The following is a 22636-nucleotide window of genomic DNA, read 5'->3' as shown; positions in this document are numbered from 1 at the left end:
ACGTCAACAAAACAAAGGAGATGATTGTGGACTTCAGGAAACAGCAGAGGGAGCACCCCCCTATCCACATCGACGGGTCAGTAGTGGAGAAGGTGGAAAGTTTTAAGTTCCTCGGTGTACACATCACGGACAAACTGAATTGGTCCACCCACACAGACAGCGTCGTGAAGAAGGCGCAGCAGCGCCTCTTCAACCTCAGGAGGCTGAAGAAATTTGGCTTGTCACCAAAAGCACTCACAAACTTCTACAGATGCACAATCGAGAGCATCCTGTCGGGCTGTATCACCGCCTGGTACGGCAACTGCTCCGCCCACAACCGTAAGGCTCTCCAGAGGGTAGTGAGGTCTGCAGAACGCATCACCGGGGGCAAACTACCTGCCCTCCAGGACACCTACACCACCCGATGTCACAGGAAGGCCATAAAGATCATCAAGGACAACAACCACCCAAGCCACTGCCTGTTCACCCCGCTATCATCCAGAAGGCGAGGTCAGTACAGGTGCATCAAAGCAGGGACCGAGAGACTGAAAAACAGCTTCTATCTCAAGGCCATCAGACTGTTAAACAGCCACCACTAACATTTAGCGGCCGCTGCCAACATACTGACTCAACTCCAGCCACTTTAAAAATGGGAATTGATGGAAATTATGTAAAAATGTACCACTAGCCACTTTAAACAATGCCACTTAATATAATGTTTACATACCCTACATTACCCATCTCATATGTATATACTGTACTCTATATCATCTACTGCATCTTGCCATCTTTATGTAATACATGTACCACTAGCCACTTTAAACTATGCCACTTTATGTTTACATACCCTACAGTACTCATCTCATATGTATATACCGTACTCTATACCATCTACTGCATCTTGCCTATGCCGTTCTGTACCACCACTCATTCATATATCTTTATGTACATATTCTTTATCCCTTTACACTTGTGTGTGTATAAGGTAGTAGTTGTGGAATTGTTAGGTTAGATTACTTGTTGGTTATTACTGCATTGTCGGAACTAGAAGCACAAGCATTTCGCTACACTCGCATTAACATCTGCTAACCATGTGTATGTGACTAATAAAATTTGATTTGATTTGATCAAGAGCAGTGATACTATCCAGAGCAGTGATACTAGCCAGAGCAGTGCTACTATCCAGAGCAGTGATACTATCCAGAGCAGTGATACTATCAAAAGCAGTGAGACTATCAAGAGCAGTGAGACTATCAAGAGCAGTGATACTATCCAGAGCAGTGATACTATCCAGAGCAGTGATACTATCCAGAGCAGTGATACTATCCAGAGCAGTGATACTATCCAGAGCAGTGATACTATCCAGAGCAGTGAGACTATCAAGAGCAGTGATACTATCAAGAGCAGTGATACTATCCAGAGCAGTGATACTATCCAGAGCAGTGATACTATCCAGAGCAGTGATACTATCCAGAGCAGTGATACTATCCAGAGCAGTGAGACTATCAAGAGCAGTGATACTATCCAGAGTAGTGAAACTATCAAGAGCAGTGATACTATCCAGAGTAGTGAAACTATCAAGAGCAGTGATACTATCCAGAGCAGTGATACTATCAAGAGCAGTGATACTAGCCAGAGCAGTGAGACTATCAAGAGCAGTGTGCAGGTTTCCTCTTTTTTCTCATTTTATTCAACTGTTACCAGGCACCTGCAAAAAAGATAGCTCAGATGTGCGAGTGCCTTTTGAATTTTGAACTACCTTTTAATGTGAAAGCTTTCAAGACCGTCATGCTTGATTGGCTTACAAGACCGTCATGCTTGATTGGCTTACAAGACCATCGTGCTTGATAGGCTTACAAGACCATCGTGCTTGATAGGCTTACAAGACCGTCATGCTTGATTGGCTTACAAGACCGTCGTGCTTGATTGGCTTACAAGACCATCATACTTGATTGGCTTACAAGACCATCGTGCTTGATTGGCTTACCAGACCGTCATGCTTGATTGGCTTACAAGACCGTCATGCTTGATTGGCTTACAAGACCGTCATGCTTGATTGGCTTACAAGACCGTCATGCTTGATTGGCTTACAAGACCGTCATGCTTGATTGGCTTACAAGACCATCATGCTTGACTGAGCAATTTGTCTTGTAGTAATGTTGTGCCTCTATTTCCTTAAACTTTTTAATTTAGCAATATATTTTTTTGGTCAGTAGGTGCCCAACATAACAGGTGGTGGTGTGTTGGACACAGTCACTCATATACAGTCTAGAGCCTGACTGCATTCCTGATTTATGTAACCGTTAGCTTACCTGTGTAATATTGACATAAGCTCAAAAACATTTACTTTGCAAACAACTCTGGTGGACATTCCTGCACTCAGCATATCAATTGCACGCTCCCTCAACTTGAGACATCTGTGGTATTGTGTTATGTGACAAAATTGCATATTTTAGTGTGGCCTTTTATTGTTCCCAGCACAAGGTGCACCTGTGTAATGATCATGCTGTTTAATCAGCTTCTTGACATGTCCACATCGCTGATCCTCAACACTGGGGCCCCACAAAGGTGCGTTCTCAGCCCCCTCCTGTATTCCCTGTTCACCCACGACTGAGTGGCCATGCACGCCTCCAACTCAATCATCAAGTTTGCAGATGACACAACAGTAGCGGACTTGATTACCAGCAACGACGAGACAGCCTACAGGGAGGCGGTGAGGGCACTCGGAGTGTGATGTCAGGAAAAAAAACTCTCACTCAAAGTCAACAAAACAAAGGAGATGATCGTGGAATTCAGGAAACAGCAGAGGGAGCACCAGCGTATCCACATCAACGGGACAGCAGTGGTGAAGGTGGAAAGTTTTAAGTTCCTCGGCGTATAATGTATAATGTGTGTATAATGTAGTTGTTGTGATTTGTTAGATTACTTGTTAGATATTGCTGCACTGTCAGAACTAGAAGCACAAGCATTTCGTAACACTCGCATTAACATCTGCTAACCATGTTTATGTGACAAATAAGATTTGATTTGAGGTGGATGGATTATCTTGGCAAAGGAGAAATTGTCATCAACAAGGATGTACATATTGTAGAGAAAAAAGATTTATGTGCGTATGGAACATTTCTGAGATCTTTTATTTCAGCTCATGAAACATCTGACCAACACTTTACATGTTGCGTTTATATTTTTGTTCAGTATATATAGAGAGAGGTCTATAGAACCTGTCTGCATTCCTGATTTCTTCAACAATTAGCTAACCTGTGTAATATTGACATAAACTCAAAACCACGTTGTCCTGTTTTATGAATTGCTGTGCTGATCAATGGGCAGTTCATTACCTCTGTCAGATGAACATGGAGCTTAAAGTTTATATTTGTATTTATTTTTTGCAGTAAAGATAGTGACGCTACTATTATACACATTTACAATAGGCCTATAGATACACTAATGCATACGTCCTAATGATGTATAGATATTTTAATAACCGGACATTGTAAAGTCCATTATTCAACTGAAGAGTATGAATTCGGCTGTTTGAGAAGGTTTGAATCCTAAGCAACCTGCCTACACATTGTTTGAAGTACAATAGACCAACATAGCTGCTGTAGTAGGTCAAAGTTGTGTGCTGGAAAAACTTGGTAGAGCATTTGGTGGAGTAGGCATTTGGCTTCGGACTCCCTAACTCAGTCATTTTTCGTGTCTTCAATTCCATGGTTTTTGCACCTGCTGATTTGTCCTTGTCTTTTGGCTAGCTCCTCAAGAAATGCTGACGACCATGACAGAAGCCAAACGTGACTTGGCTTGGGGGTGTGGTTTGATTTGGGTGTTTCTTGAAACCCAAGTGCCAGGTCTCTCTCCATTCAGAGACATCAGTATCAGAGACATCAGTATCTAGCCTGTCTGTCAGAGTGTCAGGGCTCTCTCTATTCAGAGACATCAGTATCAGAGACATCAGTATCTAGCCTGTCTGTCAGAGTGCCAGGTCTCTCTCCATTCAGAGACATCAGTATCTAGCCTGTCCGTCAGAGTGCCAGGTCTCTCTCCATTCAGAGACATCAGTATCTAGCCTGTCCGTCAGAGTGCCAGGTCTCTCTCCATTCAGAGACATCAGTATCTAGCCTGTCCGTCAGAGTGCCAGGTCTCTCTCCATTCAGAGACATCAGTATCAGAGACATCAGTATCTAGCCTGTCTGCCAGAGTGCCAGGTCTCTCTCCATTCAGAAACATCAGTATCAGAGACATCAGTATCTAGCCTGTCTGTCATAGTGCCAGGTCTCTCTCCATTCAGAGGCATCAGTATCAAGCCTGTCTGTCAGAGTGTCAGGTCTCTCTCCATTCAGAGACATCAGTATCAAACCTGTCTGCCAGAGTGCCAGGTCTCTCTCCATTTAAAGACATCAGTTTCAAGCCCGTCTGTCAGTCTGAACTTCATCACATCATCGTACAAGTCTCCATGTGTTGGCTCCATACATGTTTCTTTGAACACACACACACACACAGTCACTGTTCTATTACCAATGGCAGTTAGGATGGGAAATATCTGACACACATGGCAGTTACTATGTTGAAGTTTGAACAGGTCAGATAAAACCTACCCAATTATGGTCTCCCCATCGACGACCATTAGTGAGCAGACAAGAGGTGAGGCTGGAGGAGCCCCATTGGTATATCAGTGTAGATCAGCTCCTGGCCCCTCATTAAATATACCGGTCGGTCACAAACACACAAATGATGCTGATGATTGCCCTCTTGCTGGTTCTCTCTATGCTGCATGTTTGGCTGCAAACTTGACATCTCTCAAACAACTACATCAGGCAATATTATAAGGCGGTGACTGAGAGGTCCTGTGACTGGGGGGTACAGTAGACAAGTGGTCAATTGCATTTTGTTGTAAAGAAAGGACTAAGCTTTTTGCTAATGCACTTCACAGCAAAAATGACTCTACTAGTTGTATCTGCTTGGCTGGGGATTAGCCTACTAGTTTATCAAAGCAGGTATTTTTCAACACAACCTTTCAAATATACACAACCAGATTCATAACCATCAGTCTATGGTCTAGCTACCGGTATACTCACCACCACTGCACTGGGGACCGATGAACTCTAACCACATATTCTGCATGATAGGGTCCAAACCGTAGTTGGTCAACATGTATAGGGCTTTTCATTAGGGGGCGCTGAAACAACAGAGCCCCATTCAATGACAGGAAGTGAAGTGTGCGGAGGGGCATAATAGGAGCTAAGATACTAATATGTGTGTAAACTGTACATAGTTCTGTGAGTGTCACTGAGTAGGCTGATACCCATTTCATGGGAGCACAATCTCTAGTTTAGACTGTACAGTCCAATCTGTATGTTCAATATGCACATTAGGCTGTGTAGTGAACTGATTTCTCACAAAGTCCTGCAGCTAAAACACAAATATTTGTGTAAACTCGACACAGTTGTGTCCTGTGAATGTCACTGAGGAGATACCCCATTTCATGGGGACACAATCCATAGGTTAGGCTGTGCAGTGTAAATATTCACCCATTATAAAGTCTATTACATCCACAGTGGGGTGTCATCTGTTTTCTTGTGTCTATCTGTGGTAGTATGCACTTTGAGAAACAACCTTGATTTCATTTTACTTTCTGGGAAATCATGTGACCCTTAAGAACCAATGAGGTTGTATCTGAACTTTAATTAGGCACTGTGTAACAGATGCAGAATAACGGTATGATTTCCCAGAATGGACCATCAAAACGTTTCACTTTCATTTTGCTACCATGAAAGGTGATAGACTCAAGCTGTAGACCTATACTGCTCTGTGACCCTGACTCAACACACAGCCTGCTTGTCTGAAAGTGTCAACGATTTCAAAGTAAGTGTGCATTTAAAAGGACAAGATCAGGGTTTCTTAAACTTTAGGTCGGGACTCAAAGTGGGCCGTGAGCGAGTGAGAGGTGAGTCGCAAGATATTAAAATAAATATATAATCGCACACTATTTCTTCCTAATTTGAGTCGTCGGAGGATGATTTGGGTCATGGGATGATGGTCAATTTCTAATTTGGGTCTTGAGCGGAAAAAGTTTAAGACCCCCTAAGAATCCTTAACTCTGTTCAGTTCCATTGAAGGTGGTGTTGTTATAATCTAAGGCAGGGTTACCTCAATCTACATTGAAAGGACTAAAACCAAATTAATTTGTAGAAACAATGGTCAACATTTATACCAGTGGTTTCCAGTGATGTAAAGTACTTAAGTAGTACTTTTAAAGTATTTTTATTTAAGTCGTTTTTTGGGGTATCTGTACTTTACAATTTATATTTTTGACAACTTTTACTTTTACTTCACCACATTCCCAAAAAAAAATAATGTACTTTTTACTCCATACATTTTACTTGACCCCCAAAAGTACTCGTTACATTTTGAAAGCTTAGCAGGACAGGAAGTGGTCCAATTCACACACTTATCGAGACAACACGTGGTCATCTACTGCCTCTGATCTGGGGGACTCACTAAACACACATGCATCTTCTGTAAATGAGTGTTGGAGTGCCCCTGGCTATCCATACATTTTAAAAACAAGAAAATAGTTGCATCTGTTTTGCTTAAAATAAGGAATTGTACATTTTTCATACTTCTACATTTACTTTTGATACTTATTAAGTATTTTTTAGAAATGACATTTACTTTTGATTCTTAAGTATATATAGAACCAAATACTTTTAGACTTTTACTCAAGTAGTATTTTATTGGGTGACTTTCACTTTTACTTGAGTAACTTTCTATTAAGGTATCTAAACTTTTACTGAAGTAGGACAATTGGGTACTTTTTCCACCACTGGTGGTTTCCAAACTGTGGGGCGGGGCGGTGGAGGAGTGCATTTATTTTTATTAACTCAGTCCGGCTTTCAACTTATTATTGAATGTTGTAATAGTAGAATAATATTGGAGAGTCATCACCAGTTTTCCTCTGGTCATGGCAGTAATTCTATACCTTAGAGAGCCATTTATAACTTGTCAGAAATGTCCAGATCAACTAACCCATGTATTGAATATTTGTGTTTTTTTTTATCTGAACATTTATTTTCTGAACAAGAGAGCTGAGAGGTTAAAGGCGGGGTCTGTTTTCAAATATTAAAGGCACTTTTTTAGAACAATCGCAGCTCTGTAATACATTGTGAACTCTGTCATAAAGTCCAACGCTGTACATTTCATTTTTGGTCATTGGAGAAATTGCTTACCAACCTGTTGGGTAACAATTTCTTTGAACATGTCATAAGGGTTCATAACACATGTCATAAGCTGACATAAATATGTAATGATCGTGTTATGACAAAGATATTGCTGTATTTTCTAGCCTTATGACAGTTTATGACACACCCACAGCCTGATACCGTATAACGCAGCATAATAGTGGACCTATTACGATGTTAAGATAGTGTTATGACAGTGTTACGATGCAGAACATTTGATGTCTGTCTGAAATTCAGAAAAAACCCATAGCCCTTTTATAAGCCTTGTTATTATAGTCACGTCTATATTAGGTTTAGATCGGCCAGTGCATGTTAAAGTGAGTCTTCCCCACTTTTCTCCATCAATACTCAGTATTCCTGAACAACATGTGGGACCTTGGTTGTGGGTCTTTGGCAATGGACAGGGGCAGACCTGTCACTGGGGACGGGGGGACATGTCCCAACCCACATTCTGAAATTGCATTTTTGCCCCCCCCCCCCGAGTTTTTTTATTTAACCTCTAATTAACTAGGCAAGTCAGTTATGAACAAAATCGTATTTACAATGACGGCCTACCCCGGACGACGCTGGGCCACTTGTGTGCCACCCCATGGGACTCCCAATCATGGCTGTAGATCTGTTGGGGCGGTATGCAAATTGGGGTGGGTCTAGGGTTTCTGGGATACGGGTGTTGATGTGAGCCATGACCAGCCTTTCAAAGCACTTCATGGCTACAGACGTGTGTGCAACAGGTCGGTAGTCAGTTAGGCAGGTTACCTTAGTGTTCTTGGGCACAGGGACTATGGTGGTCTGCATAAAACATGTTGGTATTACAGGGAGAGGTTGAAAATGTCAATGAAGACACTTGCCAGTTGGTCAACGCATGCTCGCATTACACATCCTGGTAATCCGTCTGGCCCTGCGGCCTTGTAAATGTTGACCTGTTTAAAGGTCTTACTCACATCGGCTGAGGAGATCGTGATCACACAGTCTTCCGGAACAGCTGGTGCTCTCCTGCATGTGTCAGTGTTATTTTCCTCGAAGCGAGCATAGAAGTAATTTAGTTCGTCTGGTAGACTCGTGTCACTGAGCAGTTCTCGGCTGTGCTTCGCTTTGTAGTCTGTAATGGTTTGCAAGCCCTGCTTCATCCAACGATTCTATCTTGATCCTGTATTGACGCTTTGCCTGTTTGATGGTTCATCTAAGGGCATAGCGGGATTTCTTATAAGCTTCTGGGTTAGAGTAGCGCTCCTTGAAAGTGGCAGCTCTAGCGTTTAGTTCAGTGTGGATGTTGCCTGTTAATCTATGGCTTCTGGTTGGGATACGTACGGTCACTGTGGGGATGACGTCATCGATGCAGAAAATGACTGATGTGGTGTACTCCTCAATGCCATCGGAGGAATCCCGGAACATATTCCAGTCTGTGCTAGCAAAACTACCCTGTAGCTTATCATCTGCTTCATCTGACCACTTTTTTATTGATCGAGTAACTGGTGCTTCCTGCTTTAATTTTTGCTTGTAAGCAGGAATCAGGAGGATAGAATTATGGTCAGATTTGCCAAATGGAGGGCGAGGGAGAGCTTTGTATGTTTCTCTGTGTGTGGAGTAAAGGTGGTCCAGAGATTCTTTCCCTCTGGTTGCACATTTAAAATGCTGATAGAAATTTGGTAAAACGGATTTAAGTTTCCCTGCATTAACCTGTCTAGCCCCGGGAACTCCCCCCACATTCCACTGAAAAGGAAGCGCGCGAAATTCAAAAGATATTTTTTAGAAATATTTAACTTTCACACATTAACAAGTCCAATACAGCAAATGAAAGATAAACATCTTGTGAATCCAGCCAACATGTCCGATTTTTACAATGTTTTACAGCGAAAACACCACGTATATTTATGTTAGCTCACCACCAAATACAAAAAACCACTGACATTTCTTTCACAGCACAGGTAGCTTGCACAAAACCCCCAAATAGAGATAGAATTAGTCACTAACCAAGAAACAACTTCATCAGATGACAGTCTTATAACATGTTATAAAATAAATCTATGTTTTGTTCGAAAAATGTGCATATTTCAGGTATAAATCATAGTTTTACATTGCAGCTACAATCACAAATATCACCAAAGCAGCTAGAACAATTACAGAGACCAACGTGAAATACCTAAATACTCATCATAAAACATTTATGAAAAATACATGGTGTACAGTAAATGAAAGACAAACATCTTGTGTATCCAGCTAATATTTCAGAGTTTTTAAGTGTTTTACAGCGAAAACACAATATAGCATTATATTAGCTTACCACAATAGCCAAACACACAACCGCATTAATTCACCGCAAAGGTAGCGATAGCGAAAAAACCAGCAAAAGATATTCACTAACCTTGACAAACTTCATCAGATGACAGTCCTATAACATCATATTACACAATACAGGTATGTTTTGTTCGAAAATGTGTATATTTAGCGGTACAAATTGTGGTTTTACAATGTGAATACGTAGCCAAACTGCACAAAATTATCCGGATATACTTCTGACACTCACCTAATCTAATCAAAGAACTCATCATAAACTTTACTAAAAAATACATGTTGTACAGCAAATGAAAGATACACTAGGTCTTAATGCAATCGCCGTGTTAGAATTCTAAAAATAACTTTAGTACGACATACAGCTTACGTTATAGCGAGACAGCGCCTGCAATGATGGCGGAAAATAGTACTAAACATTTTCCACAGAAATACAAAATAACATCATAAATGGTTCCTACTTTTGCTGAGCTTCCATCAGAATCTTGTACAAGGGGTCCTTTGTCCAGAACAATCGTTGTTTGGTTTTAGAATGTCCTTTTCTCCTGTCGATATTAGCAACCAAAGATAGCCAAGTGGCGCGAAGCTGTCCATCTTCACCAAACGCAGAGAACGGAAACCGCCAAAACTCCCAATAAACTTTCAATAATCTGATAAAACTATATTGAAAAAACATACTTTACGATGATATTACCACATGTATCAAATAAAATCAAAGCCGGAGATATTAGCCGTCTATAACGAAAGCTTTTCAGAACGCAATCCAGGGTTCCTTCCCGCGCCTTGCTGAACAAAGGAAATAGTGGTCACGTCATTCCAAGAGCTCTTGTTCGACCTCAGATCAAGCTAGACACCCCATTCCACGTCTCACTGCCTCTTGACATCTAGTGGAAGGCGTATGAAGTGCATGTATATCCATAGATTTCAAGCAAATGAATAGGAAGGCCCTGGAACAGAGCCTCGATTTCAGATTTACCACTTCCTGACAGGAAGTTTGCTGCAAAATGAGTTCTGTTTTACTCACAGATATAATTCAAACGGTTTTAGAAACTTGAGAGTGTTTTCTATCCAATAGTAATAATAATAAGCATATTGTACGAATTAGAATAGAGTACGAGGCCGTTTAAATTGGGCACGATTTTATCCCACAGTGAAAATAGCGCCCCCCTATCCCAAACAGGTTTTAAAGTCCCCGGCTACTAGGGTGAGCGTTTTGTTGTATTCTTATGGCGGAATACAGCTCATTCAATGCGGCCATCAATGCGGTCATTCAATGCGGTCAATGCGGTCATTGAAACAGCAACGGAAAAAAAGATTAAAACTCTCTAGGTAGATAGTGTGGTCTACAGTTTATCATGAGGAACTCTACCTCAGGCGAGCAATAGCTCGAGACATCCTTAGATATCGTGCACCAGCTGTTATTTACAAAAATACATAGTCCTCCACCTCTTGTCTTACCAGACGCCGCTGTTCTATCCTGCCAGTGCAGCGTATAACCAGCCGGCTGTATGTTGATAGTGTCGTCGTTCAGCCACGACTCAGTGAAGCATAAGATATTACAGTTTTGAATGTCCCGTTGGTAGTTTAATCTTCCACGTAGGTCATCTATTATATTGTCCAAAGATGCAGCACAATGGAAGGAAGTGGGGGTTTATTCGATCGCCTACAAATTCTCAGAAGGCAGCCCCGCTCTTTGGCCCCTTTTTCTCCTCCTTCTCTTCCCGCAAATCACAGGGATCTGGGCCTGTTCCTGGGAGAGCAGATTATCATTCTGTAAAATCACAGGGATCGGGGCCTGTTCCTGGGAGAGCAGATTATCATTTAGTAAAATCACAGGGATCTGGGCCTGTTCCTGGGAGAGCAGATTATCATTCTGTAAAATCACAGGGATCTGGGCCTGTTCCTGGGAGAGCAGATTATCATTTAGTAAAATCACAGGGATCTGGGCCTGTTCCTGGGAGAGCAGATTATCATTTAGTAAAATCACAGGGATCGGGGCCTGTTCCTGGGAGAGCAGATTATCATTCTGTAAAATCACAGGGATCTGGGCCTGTTCCTGGGAGAGCAGTATATCATTCTGTAAAATCACAGAGATCTGGGCCTGTTCCTGGGAGAGCAGATTATCATTCTGTAAAATCACAGGGATCTGGGCCTGTTCCTGGGAGAGCAGATTATCATTCTGTAAAATCACAGGGATCTGGGCCTGTTCCTGGGAGAGCAGATTATCATTCTGTAAAATCACAGAGATCTGGGCCTGTTCCTGGGAGAGCAGATTATCATTCTGTAAAATCACAGGGATCTGGGCCAGTTCCTGGGAGAGCAGATTATAATTTAGTAAAATCACAGTGATCTGGGCCTGTTCCTGGGAGAGCAGATTATCATTCTGTAAAATCACAGGGATCTGGGCCTGTTCCTGGGAGAGCAGATTATCATTCTGTAAAATCACAGGGATCGGGGCCTGTTCCTAGGAGAGCAGATTATCATTTAGTAAAATCACAGGGATCTGGGCCTGTTCCTGGGAGAGCAGATTATCAGTCTGTAAAATCACAGTGATCTGGGCCTGTTCCTGGGAGAGCAGATTATAATTTATTAAAATCACAGGGATCTGGGCCTGTTCCTGGGAGAGCAGATTATCATTCTGTAAAATTACAGGGATCTTGGCCTGTTCCTGGGAGAGCAGATTATCATTCTGTAAAATCACAGGGATCTGGGCCTGTTCCTGGGAGAGCAGATTATCATTCTGTAAAATCACAGGGATCTGGGCCTGTTCCTGGGAGAGCAGATTATCATTCTGTAAAATCACAGGGATCTGGGCCTGTTCCTGGGAGAGCAGATTATCATTCTGTATATCATTCAGGAAGGTATTCTTAATGTTTGGTAGTGTTTTACAGTTGGCAAATTGTGAGGTTCCGAACTGGGCATGTGAGACTGTATCTCCTCCTATGTTATAGTGATGTGATGATTTAGATTAGAATAACTTCAGTTCAAAATACAGATAAATTGCTGTTTTTCTGTATTTTCAATGAAATGGTATAGCTTTCATTCTCTTTTATTTCAGGGGGAGAAAGAAATGGCTCATGAAGATGGATCGAGGTGTGACAACATTACTTCAGCCTTCCGTTTTGAACTTATGAAGGCCTCCATTTTTCAGTTGTTATTGCACACTTGCAGTCCTACTCTGTAGTACGATCCAAAATACTACTCTGTAGTACACTGTACCACAATACTATAATGCTAATATTCTGAATTTTATGGTGATGGGGATTATTTATGCAGTAAATTGTGTGAAATGTTGTTAATGGTGCAGCTTTAACATTTTTGGGGAAAACATTTTCTCGTCCCATGTACGTCAAATTATAGTTAGTTACTAACCAGAAAAACGGTGTAAAATAATGAATTTAGCCATGTATGTCTATCATCAAATGAACCAATCATAATGGCATTGTTTTGTACCCCTCACATACCCCCAGGATGTTCCAAGAGCAGCTGGCGGAGAAGGTTCGACCCTTCATAGACTTAATAGATGACATGAGATCCATAGGGATAGATAAGGAGCTGCCACTGCCAACCATTGCTGTGGTGGGAGACCAGAGTTCAGGAAAGAGCTCTGTGCTTGAGACCCTTTCTGGGGTGGCGCTGCCCAGAGGGACTGGTGAGATTCTGTATTGTTTTCTGAACATACAAAAAAACATTTGAAATCTATATTAGCATTTTAAATGTCAAGCCCAAATCACCCAAAGTCTGTGAAAGTGGTTGTGTAACTGAGACATGATTTGGGCATTGACTAGTTTTTGGTTTGAAGATGCTGAAGTTGGTGATTGATGCCAGTGGCTTGGTAAACAATCCTGAAGCAGGTGTTCTCACTGTCCTTGTCCATAGACGAGGTCAGGAAACAGACAGTACAATAGGACCACAGAGACACGGACATTACTGAAATGTATAGCATCTTCAAATTAACTTGATAACCACAGAAAAACTTTACAGAAAATGTTAACTGTACATGAGTTCTCTAACCATTTATTCAGACACTGTAAATGTCTGACATGCTTTCTGAACATTAGAGCAACCTCAGTGTGTCTGTAGCCTACAGAAGTTATATATTTATCATTAAATTAATGTCCCGGTCCATTGTTGACTGTACTGTCATATTGTATTTTATTGATTGTTCTGTAATACAGTATAATGATATGTCATTGGTAATTCCTTCTTTCCAGGTATTGTCACCAGGTGCCCACTGCTACTTAAACTCTGTAACGACAGGACAGTGAAATGGGAGGCTAAAATCTCATACGGAGGTGGGAAAGTCATTGAATTTGACGAACCTTCAGAAGTCGTGAGACACGTTGAACAAGGTGAGATGGGAACAAACACACAAAAACACACACAAACACACACACAAACACACACAAACACACACACAAACACACACACAAACACACACACAAACACACACAAACACACACACAAACACACACATTAACCAGTGGAGGCTCCTCAGAGGAGGAAGGGGAGGACCATCCTCCTCAGTGAATTTCAGAAACATTTAAATAGCGAAACATTTAAAAACATATTTTTTTAATAAAACTATACTAAATATAGCCCTATGTCCACCCAATCAAAGGATCAGAAAATGAATCTATTACAGAGTGCATAATCTACAGCTAGCTAGCACTGCAAGACATAACATGTGGTGAGTAGGTTACTGAAATAGAGAGAAAGACAATAGGAACAGTTTTGAAAAGAGAGCTAGCTATATTTCATATTATTTTCACTTTCACTTACTTAGCTTGCGAAGTTAGCTAGCTAGTTTAGCCCAGTCAGACACCAGGCTCAAACAGAGAGGGATGGCTATGTTAGCTAGCTCGCTATGGCTATCCAACGAAGTAACTCTTCCATGTCAAGGTAAGTTTAATAAACTGTTAGCCACTGATGCCCTCCGATGTAACTGCTAAACTGCTTGCTGCTGACTGAACACTGTACATCATGATTGTAGCAGGTTTACTAATGTGTTAGCTCCACTAGCTATGATGATATAATATGGTGACATCGATGTCGGCTGTGTGTAGAGCTGATATGAAGGTTTGGCTTGGAATTATTTTTTTTGTCTGGTCACAGACAGCTGATGTGTTGTGCACTGAAGTCAACAAGCGAAGGGTAAAGGTGAGAGGAGGGAAGCGCGTAGATGGGAGGAGGATGTATATATACAATGATCAAAGGGATCATGCTGTTTGTATGTGGCTGCTATGAAAGTGAACTGTGATTGCGTGTGATCAGGGGTGTTTTCATTACACCAATTCTGTTGAATTGTTTTTCTTAAACGGACGCAAACGGAAACAAAACAAGGATAAACATACCTGAATTTGTCCAATAGAAACTCTTGTTTGCAACTGTTGGACTAATGATAACACCCTAGATCAGCATGATGCATTCAGAGTGTGCAAGGTGGTATTGAATGTGTCAGTGTCTATCACCTTGACTACTAAACATTCTCTCAACTTCTGCACCTGCGTTGTAAACTTTCATTCGTGGTTAGGTTGTAGTATGATGAGTATGATGTACTAGTATCATGTAGCAGCCTAAACCTATTGATGTTACACTGAGCTGTGTGAATGGAATATGAATGACAGTCATCCAATATGCTGTAATGGAAATAAGGCCATGCTCATAGATATATATTGTTCTCCCTCATCTTAAACGGTACCGACCGCCACTGACATTGACATATCTATTATAATTTATTGTGGAAACGTTTGTATGGTATTTACCATAGACAACTACAGAATGTATATTATGATAAGAAGAGTTCTGTCGGGGTATAAGACAGACAAACAAACAAATAATACACACATCAATATTTTCCCATTGATTTAACAGCTCAGAACTCGTTAGCTGGAAAGGGAGTGGGGATATGTGAAGACCTGATCACTCTAAAGATCACATCCTCCACGGTGTGTGACCTCAGTCTGATTGACTTACCAGGGATCACCAGGGTGGCTGTGAAAGGACAACCAGAAGACATTGGAGTCCAAGTAAGTCTGTCGTTAGTGTATAGCTTTTGGACTTTGTCCAGTACATTATTTGGTTATCTCATGACTCTTGGTTCTCATCTCATGATTCACTAATGATGAATTGTTTTAACCAGGTGTACAGACTTGTTCCCATAACTGCTAGCAAGGTACATGTAGCTATGATGGTTGATTCTGGTGAAAGGTACTTTGAATGTGTTGACTTTGAGGAAGATTGAGCTTCAGAACTATGAAGAACAGAGTGCCCCACACAGGGCGATATCACGGTAGCATGCGGTCTGATACCCTCTCTGTCATGCACGCTCTCCCTCCCTGGCGCCAGGCTACCCGTCATCATACAAACATGTTACCAACACGCACAGCTGCGCTCATTGAACTCACCTGGACTCTTTCACTTTGTTGATTACCCCCTGTATATCTGTCTGTTCCTTGGTTGTGTTCCCTGTGTCCGCATTGTTCTGTGTTGTTATGCGTTCCTGTTCAGACGCTGTTCCTGTTCCGTTTCATGTCCGTCAGCTATTAAACCATCTCCTTTACCTGCTTCTCATCTCCTGCCCTAACAAGTGCTCCACACAGGGCGATATCACAGTAACAAGCGGTTTTATACCCTCTCGTGGATTAATCAAATAATTCGATCAAAGTCTTGAATCCTGACTGCTTTGTCACATTCTTCTTCCTTTTTTTGCTAGATCAATAATCTCATTTCGAAATTCATAAAGAATAAGAGAACCATTATTTTGGCGGTGGTACCATGTAATGTTGACATAGCAACAACAGAGGCCCTGAAAATGGCACAACAAGTGGATCCTGAAGGCACAAGAACTCTGGGTAAAGAAATTATATAGATACATTTATTTTTAAATAGTTTTTTTTGTATTAGTAAAGTTATCATTATGCTTTTCATTTGTCTTCAAGCCATTCTGACAAAGCCAGACCTGATAGACCCGGGAGCGGAGAAGAATGTGTTGGAAATTGTCCACAATAGAGTCATCTTTCTCAATATGGGTTATGTCATTGTGAAATGTCGTGGTCAGAAGCAAATTGATGAAAACATGTCAATTACCCGTGCGATTGAGGAGGAGTTGGAATTCTTCCGAAATCATGAGCACTTCAGGTAAAATGTGTTCTTGCCATGTGTTAAGTAACTTGCATCTTTGTTTTTGATGGCTTCACTTCTGAAAATGTTCAGGGCCCCAAACTGTTGGTTTCAGGATTTTATGAAAAAAGTATATTTTTCCAGATATCCTTTGATAGTAGTTCCATATTGTGTTGATGAATGAGTGTCCTTCCCCTCCCTTCTCTTACATTTCTGCAAATTGTACTTTTTAACATTCAAAATCAAATAGCTAAATGATCCTTGGTATGATCATAAAACAATTCCATACGTTATCTTAGCAAATATCTCTAGCTTAAACAGATGGATTTATTTTGTATTATGTTAATTAGATATATGTGGGGGCGTGACCATTGTAGGCCAAAGGTTATACCATACCAGGTTATGGCAAATGTTTGGCATGAAATACTGTGTTGGTTATATTTCTCTCCTTTTCAATGTATAGATCCCTCCTGCGTGAGGAGAAGGCAACCACCAAGTGTCTAGCCAACAAGCTCAGCAATGCCCTGGTCAAACAGATCAAAGTTAGTCCAACCACAGACCCTACAGTTATCTGTTCCCTCTACACCCAGTGTACACTGGAAAACATGTGGTCTGCTACCTATTAACTTGTTGTATGTTTGCTCCTGATCAGAAATATCTGCCCCAGATGTCAGAGAAGATAAAGGAGCAGCTGGGGGAGGTAAAGCATTCGTTGAGTCAAATAGAGGGCGGGCCTCCAATGGAACCTGAAGAGAAGAGGAAGTACCTCATTCAGGTGAGTACATCTTTCACCTTTCCATCTTTCAGCTTCGTAAACTTCTTCTTTTGTACATCATTTCTATAAAAGTGTCTGATGTAGGGTTGGAAGCCATACTGTTCCACAGCAGTCCAGGTGTGTTATTGTCATGGTTTGGTAAATTGTCAGGAGAATGTCCTATAGAGAATTTGGGCAATGGTACCTGGTGTAAAGGCATCAACTCTGTTGCACATCCTCTGCCATTCGGATTGGTCAGATTTGCAACACAGGTGTAAGAGTAGACGCACTGTCCAGAAAGATAAATAAAACAGCGTTATAATGTTCTCAACACTCCCACTTCCTCCACTCTCCTTCCTTAATTTCCCCTGATTATGTTTGTCACCAGGTTAAACAATACTTTACATTGACAGCTGATTTTACAAATACACTTGGACCAGCCACTGTAAGATAGTTCTTGTTTAATATCTGTAGAAGACGTAAGGATGGATGGGTCTTGTGGAGCAATTTCATTAAACACTAATCTAAAAGGATTAAATATTAAACATTTAAACAGGTATGTTTTATTATGATATGTTTCCATCTTCAGGTCATAACAGATTTCAATGAGCAGATTACCCAACTGTCCCAAGGGGATATTATCATTGAGGAAAACCTGTTTGAGCTCATGCGAAAGGAATTTACAGAGTGGATGGAACGTCTCAAAAATGCCAAATCACATTGTAGGTACAATTTTGAATACCCTGGGTATTGCTCATCATATTACCATGTCTAACCAATAAATATTTATGTTTCTAAATATCTATAATATTTACTGATATAATTATTATACTACTAATAGTTATGTCATACAACAGGGATTATACTCTCCAATACATTATTAACATTGTTTTCCTGAATTTAGACCACAAAGTAGTGCAACAAGTGGTGGATGAATATGATCAGGAGCACAGGGGAAGTGAGCTGCCAGGATTCAGTAACTACAGGGTATTTCAACATGTTGTTCAGAAACTAGTGTCTGAACTTAAGAGACCAGCTATGATGACACTACAGACAATCAGAGGTAAGTGACCAAAAGCCCTTGTCTCGTCTACTCCATCTCTCCCCCTCTGGCGCTTGTTGTCACCAGTTTATTCATTATTACGCCCACCTGCCTTCATCGTTACGCACACCTGCGCCTCATGAGATTCACCTGGACTTCATCACCTTCCTGATTACCTCCCCAATATCTGTCACTCCCTTTGGTTCTTTCCTCATGCATTATTGTTTCTGTTACTGTGTTTCATGTCTGTACGCTACTCATGTTTCTTGTTTTGTTTCATGTTTGTTTATTTATTAAATTCACTTCCTGTACTTGCTTCCCGATTATTAGTGTACATGTTATAGAAATAAACCTCACCAAAAGGTAGGAACAAGGTTTTATGGGGCATAGCTACTGACCCTGGAACTGTCCCTATATATAGCTACTGACCCTAGAACTGTCCCTATATATAGCTACTGACCCTGGAACTGACCATGTATATAGCTACTGACCCTGGAACTTACTTAATTTCTCGTGTTCTTTTTATTTCTCTAGTGTTTTTGTTCCTCTTTGTTATTTTAAGGGCTTCCTTGTTGAGTTTAGAGTTTGTAAGAACAGCATTTAATTGTACTTTTGCACGTGACATTAAAATTAAATTGACTAAATAGGACATGTTGAAGGAATAGTTCACTCAAATTACAAAATGACATATTGGTTTCTTTACCCTGGAAGCAGTCTATGGATAAGGTGTGACATCAATCCCAGCTTTGGTTTTATTCACCTGGACACTGTTTCCATTTGTCCTCTTCGTGTCCAAATGACTCTGATGTATCTCAAATTGATTGTGTAGCTCAATGAAGTTACTTATTGAATATTTGGACATGAAGCACAAAGAAAGTATAATATTGGGACTATTGACTTGTAATTTGGCTGTACTATCCCTTTAAATAAAAACATTTTGTGGAATATATTTACCAAATACATTTGTCTCTTTTAACATCTCCTTACCGAATACATTTGTCTCTTTTAACATCTCCTTACCGAATACATTTGTCTCTTTTAACATCTCCTTACCGAATACATTTGTCTCTTTTAACATCTCCTTACCGAATACATTTGTTTTGGTTTTTCAGAGATGGTGCAGAAGCAATTTGATCATTTGTCCAAAGAGAGCTTTAAGAATTATCCTTATCTTCATCAAGTCTCAAAGGTAATGACAAATGTAAACTGTTAAGCGCTCTGACATGATAATCATACAATTCTCAATTCTGTGATTTTAGGCTGAAATGGAAATCTTAGTTAGTGGCACTAGCAAGAAGCAGGGAAACATGAGGCAAAGTAGCACTTAAAAATCACTATATATTTTAATTAAGAATTCCACTTTACAGGTTGTCCATTGTAGGATTGTACCCTTAAATGTTCAAAATAAAACACCACAAGATACTTAGAGCATGTCGAACTGAACTTTGTTCTGAAACAGTAACACTTTTTCACTGCCTCCCTGCATCCAAGATTCTTTATGTCCTCATGGAATCTTCATCTTTGTTTAATCTCAGAAGAAAATTGAAACAATCCAGGAACAGCAGTCAAACATAGTGAAGGAGAGGATTGTGGAGCAGTTTGAGATGGAGATGCAGGTCTACACACAGGATGAAATCTTCAACAAACATAGTCTAGAGGAGGGGGAAATCACAGAAGTCAAAGAGCAAGACACCAGGAGCAAGTACCCTGGGCTGCTCAAGGCATACTATGAGGTACAATGCAACACATCTATTGTGCAGTATGTATAGAGTGTTCCAGAAATAAAATCTTATTAAATAAACCTGCAGCAGGGCCTCCCGGGTGGCGCAGTGGTCTAGGAGCACTGCATCATATCGCAGCGCTAGCTGTGCCACCAGAGATTCTGGGTTCGCGCCCAGGCTCTGTCGCAGCCGGCTGCGACCGGGAGGTCCGTGGGGGCGATGCACAATTGACTTAGCATCGTCCGGGTTAGGGAGGGTTTGGCCTGTAGGGATATCCTTGTCCCATCGCGCACCAGCGACTCCTGTGGCGGGCCGGGCGCAGTGCGCGCTAACCAAGGTTGCCAGGTGCACGGTGTTTCCTCTGACACATTGGTGCAGCCGGCTTCCGGGTTGGATGTGCGCTGTGTTAAGAAGCAGTGTGGCTTGGTTGGGTTGTGTTTCGGAGGACGCATGGCTTTCAACCTTCGTCTCTTCCGAGCCCGTACGGGAGTTGTAGCGATGAGATAAGATAGTAATTACTAACAATTGGATACCACGAAATAGGGTAGAAAAATGGGATAATAAAAAATAAATAAACCTGCAGTTAACAAAAAACTGGCATGTTATGTAGTGTGTGTGCTTAACGACAAACTTACACACTCTCTCATCAGGGCCTTCCACAAATTTGTAGAATCAAACCCACAAATGCTGAAGCTCCAGATACTCAACTAGTCTAAAAAAGGACAGTTGTATTGCTTCTTTAATCAGGACAACAGTTTTCAGCTGTGCTAACATAATTGCAAAAGGGTTTTCTAATGATCAATTAGCCTTTTAAAATGATAAACTTTGATTAGCTAACAGAACGTGCCATTGGAAAATTGGAGTGATGGTTGCTGATAATGGGCCTCTGTACGCCTATGTAGATATTTCATAAAAAATCAGCCGTTTCCAGCTACAATAGTCATTTACAACATTAACAATGTCTACACTGTATTTCTGATCAACTTGATGTTACTTTAATTGACAAAAAATGTCAATGTCAGTGGCCCCAAACTTTTGAACGGTAGTGTACATTATATAGCTCTGCTCCAGCATGTACTATGAACCCATGACATCATCAATGGGATGATCAGATCTCTAATTAAAGCTTTTTGACACATTTTTTCAAACATACATTGTTGTGGCAGGGTTGCTTTGTGGTATATTGCATTTTGCAGACCAATCCAACTCTGATGTCTATATGTTCACCTTGCTAACAATTTGTTGTCATTTGGTAATCTTTTGGTTGCCTTGTGGCCATCTCATCACTTCTAGCCCTCACTCTCCATCCCACCTCACCTCTCTCACAGATTGTGGTGCAAAGACTGGCTGACCAGGTGCCCATGCTGATCCGTTACTTCATCCTGAAGCAGTCAGCCAAGATTGTGTGCAGTGAAATGCTGGATCTGCTACACAGAGATGACACTGATAACATCCTACAGGAGGATTCAGAGATCGGACAGTATCGTGCAAAGTTGCTGGCCCAAGCGGATCGCCTTATACTGGCCAATGACAAAATCAGCAGCCTCTGAGTTGGTGATGTCTTGTCAGTTACAATATTCAGAGATGTTGCCAAAAAATGAAACCGGTTTATAGAAGTATGACCAGATTGTTGGAAAGGTCACTAATGCCCAAATGCAATTTATTTTAAATAAGGAGTAAAATAAGATGTATTTTGTAAATTTGTCTTCAACAAATGTATAAGAACGGCTGAGATCAGTGAGATGCTGTACAGACGACACCAGTGAAATCCTACAGGAGGAACCAGAAGTCGGCCGGAAACGTAAAAGGTTGCGGGACCAAGCGGATCGCCTTGATTAGTAGACTGTGGTTTACAATTTGTCAATGTAGAAATTCTGAGATGTAGCCAACAAAGCCTGCAATAATTATATATACTTTTGATCAGCATACAGAACATTGTATATGTTTATATGGTCTAATTCTTTAATATTTAATCATTTCTGACGTCTGAATTCATATTCGTTATATAAAAAGGCCCTTTTAATTTTGTCTGGCTTGCCGTTCCAAATAAAATTTAATATTTTTTGTTTATATAATTTAAAAAGCAGGTCACGAGGTGTAGGCAAAACCATAAGCAAATAGGTAAACAGTGATATGACTAAAGAATTAATCAGGGTGATTTTTCCACAAATAGACAGGTATTTTCCTTTCCATGGTTGCAAGATCTTACCTATTTTTGCTAACTTTCTATTTCTTTCTTTTGGGATTTGTATACCGAGTATGTCCACATCTCCGTCAGACATTTCATTGGTAAACTACATGGTAATGTAAAATTTGCATTTTTTTGTGATCCAATGCATAATATAGTACATTTATCATAATTTGGTTTTAATCCAGAGAGGATAGTAAAATAATCTAGATTGTCTATGAGGCCGTGGAGAGATTCTAAATGTGGTTTTAAAAGAAAACATGAATCATCAGCGTACAATGACACCTTCGTTTTTAAGCCACG

The 22636-nt window shown here is 40.8% G+C and overlaps 1 protein-coding gene across 2 annotated transcripts; it reads left to right on the top strand.

Annotated features, from left to right (window-relative positions):
• Nucleotides 1-5712: 5712 nt before the first annotated feature.
• LOC139546247 (interferon-induced GTP-binding protein Mx-like) lies at nucleotides 5713-22217 on the top strand. Of its 2 annotated transcripts, XM_071354392.1 has the most exons (14): nucleotides 5716-5841; nucleotides 12565-12599; nucleotides 12977-13158; nucleotides 13721-13858; nucleotides 15381-15535; nucleotides 16222-16360; nucleotides 16448-16646; nucleotides 17092-17170; nucleotides 17281-17403; nucleotides 17972-18104; nucleotides 18287-18445; nucleotides 19537-19613; nucleotides 19960-20157; nucleotides 21474-22217. In XM_071354392.1, the coding sequence occupies exons 2-14, from the start codon at nucleotides 12577-12579 to the stop codon at nucleotides 21693-21695; spliced, it is 1827 nt and encodes a 608-aa protein (XP_071210493.1). In that variant the 5' UTR covers nucleotides 5716-5841; nucleotides 12565-12576; the 3' UTR covers nucleotides 21696-22217. The 2 variants fall into 2 exon arrangements, with proteins under 2 accessions (XP_071210494.1, XP_071210493.1); XM_071354393.1 differs by lacking the exon at nucleotides 19960-20157 and having other exon boundaries at nucleotides 5713-5841.
• The last annotated feature ends 419 nt before the right edge of the window (nucleotides 22218-22636 follow it).

The sequence above is a fragment of the Salvelinus alpinus genome, chromosome 20, assembly GCF_045679555.1.
Source record: "Salvelinus alpinus chromosome 20, SLU_Salpinus.1, whole genome shotgun sequence".
Lineage (NCBI taxonomy): Eukaryota > Metazoa > Chordata > Actinopteri > Salmoniformes > Salmonidae > Salvelinus > Salvelinus alpinus.
The sequence above is the reverse complement of the archived record's forward strand: the minus strand, read 5'-3'. Positions and strand labels throughout refer to the sequence as shown.

What these genes read in the sequence shown, in the direction of transcription:
- LOC139546247 (XM_071354392.1), top strand. Translation starts at nt 12,577, where the DNA reads ATGGCTCATGAAGATGGATCGAG. An exon ending in GGCGCTGCCCAGAGGGACTG is followed by an intron (nt 13,159 to 13,720) that starts GTGAGATTCTGT and finishes CCTTCTTTCCAG; the next exon opens with GTATTGTCACCAGGTGCCCA. An exon ending in CAGAAGACATTGGAGTCCAA is followed by an intron (nt 15,536 to 16,221) that starts GTAAGTCTGTCG and finishes TTTTTTTGCTAG; the next exon opens with ATCAATAATCTCATTTCGAA.